The sequence below is a fragment of the Myotis davidii genome, unplaced genomic scaffold (genome assembly GCF_000327345.1).
Source record: "Myotis davidii unplaced genomic scaffold, ASM32734v1 scaffold77, whole genome shotgun sequence".
NCBI lineage: Eukaryota > Metazoa > Chordata > Mammalia > Chiroptera > Vespertilionidae > Myotis > Myotis davidii.
Window position 1 is genome coordinate 1560083 of NW_006289713.1, and position 6032 is coordinate 1566114.

General features: G+C 42.2%; 1 protein-coding gene across 1 annotated transcript in view; it reads right to left on the reverse strand.

Moving 5' to 3' along the window:
* Window positions 1-3885: 3885 nt before the first annotated feature.
* RGS9BP (regulator of G-protein signaling 9 binding protein) overlaps window positions 3886-6032 on the reverse strand; it is a gene marked incomplete at its 5' end in the record, with an annotated part of 2505 nt that continues 358 nt past the window's right edge. Inside the window, one exon of the mRNA XM_006762269.2 lies at window positions 3886-6032. Coding sequence (XP_006762332.1) covers window positions 5724-6032 — 309 coding nt within the window.

Consider the following 6032-nt stretch of genomic DNA (forward strand, 5'->3'; position numbering starts at 1 on the left):
AATAACATTTTCCAGGTGATAAGAGCATTCAAATTTTTATTGTAAAAACAATATAACAACACTAAAAATACTGAAAAAACATCATTCATAATCCCACCACCTTAATATTTTTATTTCTGTGCATTTCCTTGTAGATCTTCTCTCTATGCCTAACACATACATACATACAAGCAGGAGACACTCAACTTTGCCTTGTGGCAATAGCATATTAAAAGGACTCTTCAAAATCATTTTGCCAACAGGAGCCCTCATTTGGCTTATTTACATTTGTCATATGAGCCTCAAGTTTATACAATTCTAAACGTACACACCTAAGAACAAGGTTGCCCAGGATCTCATAGTACTACAATAAAAACACAAAGATTCCTCTGTGGAATGAGATGAAAACAAGTAAATGAAAGAGAAGAATGCTTTTCCAGAAATCGTTTATTCCTCATGGACACAGGGCTGCAGCATGTGGTCAGTCCCTGCTCCTTTGGTCTGTTCCTAAGAGCCAAGGAAACAATATTTAAATGTGACTTTCATCTTTGTTGACCACAGCCAAAGATCCTTCATGTGGAGACCTACTTTTCTTCCTGGATTCCAGGCTACATTAAAAGATGAGTATAATCATATTGTAGAACAGCACTTGGAGATTTATAATCCTGAGGTATTTCTGAACACCTCTTTATGTAATGAAATCTGTGAAGGGTAAATACGTTGATCAGGACATTCACTCTAAACATGCATGAAGAAGATTAGGAATTTTTTTTTAATCACAATAGTTGACAGCCAAATCATTTGAGGGTGCCTTTTCTGACTAAGTTATAAATACTGCATGTTATCTTTAATTTTTAGTTATTAATAAACATTTTATTTAAAAGACACAAAGCTTTTTATTCCACCTTGGATCTGATACTGATACCAGACATAACAGGTCCATTGCTGCCTGTCGCCACGAAGTCAATGAGTAGAGACCAGGTTGAATCTTGTGTTTATTCGAATTGTCGGCAATAGGAGCAGCAGATGTGGCATCTTTAAAAAAACTACTCTGCCTGGCTGATGTGGCTCAGTGGTTGAGCATCAACCCATGAACCAAAAGGTCACCAGATCAATTCCCTGTCAGGACACATGCCCAGGGCTTACGGGCTCAATCCCCAAAAGGGGGCGTGCAGGAGGCAGTAGATGGATGTTTCTCTTATAGATGTTTCTATCTCTCCTTCTCCCTTCCTCTCTCTCTCAAATCAATAAAAACTTAAAAAAAAAACCTAACATCTTCTGCCAGTTGGCTGATTATATAGGAATAGGGAAGAAAAGCTACGTATAGCAGGATAAGGGCTGTGGAGTATGTGGTCAGTGTGTCCCATCCCAGAATCCTGAAGTCTGATAACAAGGTAGTTAATCTTTTTATGATGTCAAACAGCTTAGCCCGTTACCAGAATCAGAGAATGGACAGCATTCCAAACTCCCAGAGAGGATCAGTTACCAGGCCAGAGTGTACCTTCTTTGATGAAGACAACAGAAATGATATATAATATCTATGAACATTGTTAGTGCCCACCATTTCCTCCCTGCTCCTATCAATGCCACATACATGCTGTGCTCACATTCCCCGACATCAGGCAGCCAACGTAGTTATAGTTCTGAGGGCACCAGGTTACTTACAGAATAGGATTCTCCCAGTCTCCATGACAAATGACAGGTTTTCGCATCTGTAATTTCCCAGAATCAGTTTAGGTGGTCCAACTGCTGGGTACAACAAACTATTTAATAAATACTGGGCTTTCTTGGACTTAGAGTTAGGGTCTGAATTTAAATTCCTAATCTAATTTAAGCAGCATACACAAATTTGCTTTTTAAGTCCACCCACTAGTTCTGATATGGACTAAAATCACAGTAAGCTTAGTTGATTCTGATTTTTAAAAATCATATGGAATCTTACCCACAGACTAATTTTAGACAATAACCACCAAACTGTAAGTTTATATTTCAATATGCACCAAAACACACCAAACAATCAAAAAAACCCTTTCTTGTTTAACTGCATTCCACTAAATGTTTTAAGCTCTGGAAGGGACCTTTGAGTTAGTGAGGACCCCCCACACACACCCATTTCATAAATGAGGGACATGAGGCACAGCCAGGTCAGTGACTTGTCTGAGGTACTTGGAAAGAGGGGCAGAGTCCCTGCCCATTGCAGCTGGTCAGGCCTTGCCGGAGGAGGCATGCCCTCAGAGAACATAGAGACCAGTCCTCATCACTTTATTGCTCAGACTGACACGCAGACTCACACTCGGGCTCACACCCTTAACAAGCACTCAATAAAGAACAGAGAACTACATTCTGAAAAACAACCAAATTGAAAAGGAAAATGCAGCATTGTCAGGGTCCTCATGCAAACCAGAACTCTTTCTCTCTTCAACCAGAGTACTTTTTAGTCATTTGACATCACGCATCTCATATGTAGCTTACTGTAAACTTTAGGTAAATCATAAAGTTTATGCTCTACTTTTAGTCACCAAAAATATTTTCCCTTCTGCATTTGAAAAGTATAAGTTTTTAGAGCACAGAAAAAAAGAATTTGCCAGCAGGCATTTTATTCTCCCACAAACATTATTAGTTGGTGCTTTTTAAAAAATAATAGCAATAGTTCAAAGTTCCCATGATAAGTGCCTTGACATATCAAGTTTTTGTCTTTTCAGTATCATAAAAAGCAGTGCTGTTTTCCCAAAGGATAAGCCAGGGATGTTTCTTCTTTACAAGTATTTAACTTCACAAGAGATTTTACTTAACAATAGCACTTTACTTTGGAAGTAAAACTCTATCCTTTAGCTTGTGCTTTTAATTTGGTTAATTAGAGTTTCTCTCACATAGACCTTAACATTGACTGCTTCATTATACCCTATATTAAACATGTTGAATTTGTTTTCTTTCCTATCACTTGTATCCTGGTATAAAAATCACACCAAGTGTTTTTTAGAGAGGTATTAACATATCAAACATCTAAGTTAAATCAGGCTTCTACAAGAAAGCAATTTCTTGAAATATATATAGAAATGAGAGCAGAGAGAAAGAGTAGCCTAGTGCTCAAGCAGCAAGTGATTTTGCTTGAATCATCGAGCAAAAGTTCTATTAGGCAATGTTATACCTACAAATAATGCCAAATATTCCTAATGTTTAACATTTTCAAACCCAAGCGTGTTGTTTAAGCTAACAAGTCGACAGCAAAAATATGTTTATTGTAATTTGGCCCAATTTTGCAACACTTTATCACAATTCCAGCGAGCAGAGGGCTCTCAGAATCAGGTACACATCTGGTTGTACATAGAAGTGAAGACCCAAGGATCTGCCAAGGGGGAGGAAAGAGCGACAACGAATTGCTCTCTATGGATTACACAACTTCTGAAGTTTTTTTAAAAACAGGTTCTGCTGAACAATTGGTTTTTCATGAACAGAACATCTTGATAAGAACATAGTCAGACCCTGGCCAGTGTGCTCAGTGGGTTGTCCGGCACACCAGGAGGTTGCTGGTTTGATCCCCAGTAGGGAGTGTACTGTTTCTTTCTCCCTCTCCTTTCCTCTCTTTCAAAAAAATCAATAAAACTATTCTTTTTAAAAAATAAAACTAGTCTTTAAAAAAAGAACAGAGAATCCAAGACTTAGAAAAGGAAAAATCTACTTAGGGCTTGGTTTTTAGGGATATTTTCCAACACTGGGTCACAAAATGCCCCAGCCTCCTCTTGCCTGAGATGAGACTTTGGGGAAAGTGACAGAGATTCCATGTTGTGGTGTATATGGGAAGAGGAAGAAAGGATTTAGAAAACTGTGTCATCTCTGAAAGTACCCTGGGCTGTCAGATGCAAAATAATTTTATGTTGGCCGCTATTCAGACTCACGCAGACTGGATGAGGCAGAAGTTCCTTTTAATTAGTTATTGTCATAAAACTTTAATTCGGCTTAAGACCCTCTGAGTCGTTTAAAACTGCTATGCAAACACCTCATATTCTAAGTTACTGGAACCTGTGTGTGAGGAGGAGTGGGCTGGGCTGGGAGGACTGTCTGGAGTTAGGACTGGGTGCCCGAACAGCACTCCTACTGCGATTTCCCTCTGCCACTGGCCTCCCAAGCTGCCCTTGTGAAAACCTGCCAATTCCCTCCTCTTGGTCCCTTTTCTCACTTTGGACATCAAAAAGGAAAAAAAAAAATCCTTCTCAGTTTTGAGCCAAACCAATGCCTATGAATTTTATGCCAAATCATTACCTTTATGGAGTAAATGCATCTTTTTTTCTCAACAGATGTTCTCTTGGTAACACAGGTGGGAGGTGGCAGCCCAGCTCAGGCCAATTCCAGCCTCAGACTCAGCGTGTTTTCTACATTTCCTTATTTATGGACCAAGAGAAGCAAGGGCTGCTTAACTCCTGTCGCCTACACTTGTGGTTCTAGTAGTTTTTGTTATGACCTCCTGCCTTCAAGATCAATTTAAAAATTAAATGCAAATATATATTTAGTAACCAAAGTATATAAGTAAAAACTATGTTTGACTCATTGGCACGTATACATTCATGGCCAAATGTCCTTTAGAAAAAAACAAACAGCTCTGATAGTACACAATGTGATTTTTCTTTAAAATGATTGTTATTTTTAAAACACATTAAATTCCAAGTTAAAACTATTGCATTCTCTGAGCGCCAATGATGCTACTATACCCCCTCAGGGGGCAGTGTTGGGGTCAGAGAGCTGTGCAGCTCCTTCCAAAACCAGCTCTCCTACTGGCCGGCAAGCAAATTCCAAGGGATAGACAGGATTAAGGGCTCCAAAGAGGATTCCCCAGCCCTCCCTGAAAAGGAGGATCAAAAACTCTGGTCTAATTCTGGAGCAAAAATAAGCCAAAGGGAAGGAGAAAGTTCCAAAGCTTGCACCCTCTGAGATTCTTCCCAGGCAGGCGAGGAAGAGCCCTTAACAGAAGGCAGCGTGCGCAGTGGGTCCAACCCATGAAGGAAGGTTCTGTAGCCCTTCTCTGGTTTCCTAAGCAGAGTCAGACCCTGCAGCGAGGGCACAACCCCAAACCTCTTCTAGCTGCTTTTGGTGATTCTGCCAAGAAGCATAATCGTGAGCCATCCAGAAAGCACTTTGCATGAACGTCTATTTTTCCTCTCCGAAACTTAGGCCCCAAAGGATTAAGGTAATAATAATAATAATAATAATAACAGAAATCCTGCTTATATCCTGTTGCAATTTGCCTCTTGTCCAGGAAGAAACAACCCCCTTCCAGCAAAACAGCCCCCCTCTCCACACTTCATTTCACCACCGCCTTCATCAAACTGCCCCAATGTGGAGTGAGTCTCCAGTAGGGATGTTGGCACCAAGCTCGGACTCAGTGCAAACATGCCCCAGCAGCACACGCGGTAACCCATTAACTCAGAGGAATCTGGGGTCACTGTGGACTGTTTTCTATTAATAGAGGATAAAGCTCCTGCAAACATTAGCGATAATGCCCTGACAACCTGCACAAATTAACTCCTCCCTGGCTAGCAGGAGGAAACCACGTTCTGCTGGTAGCTGTGTGCTGGAAATACGCGTGTACACCTACACACACGGGGTTTTAGAATTGCCCCCCTTAAACATGCCAGATTTCACTCCCATCCCGAGTCCTAGCGGTAAGGGTCATTCCGAGAGAGGGGCGTCCCTGGGGAAGGAGAGGTGGCGGTCAGGAAGGAGCTGAGCGGCAGGCTATCAGGTGTCGGTCAGCTCAGCTTTGCCACGCACACGGCCAGGGCCACCGCCGCCAGCAGCACGGCGCTGAAAACAGTGGCAGCCAGGGCCTTGCTCGGGTCGCAGGGCCCTGTGCGCTCTTCTACGGACACAAAGCCCGCCGAGGAGGCTCCAGCACTGAACAGGAGTTCGGCGCCCGCCGCCTGCCGGGCTTGCACCGTCCAGCGGGGCACGTTGACCTTCATCTCCAGGTCGTGGATCATCTTGCCCACCTGAAGGATCTCCCGCTCCAGCTCGCGCAGATCGTCCGCGTCGAAGTTGCGCTCTGCCTCGTGCCGCAG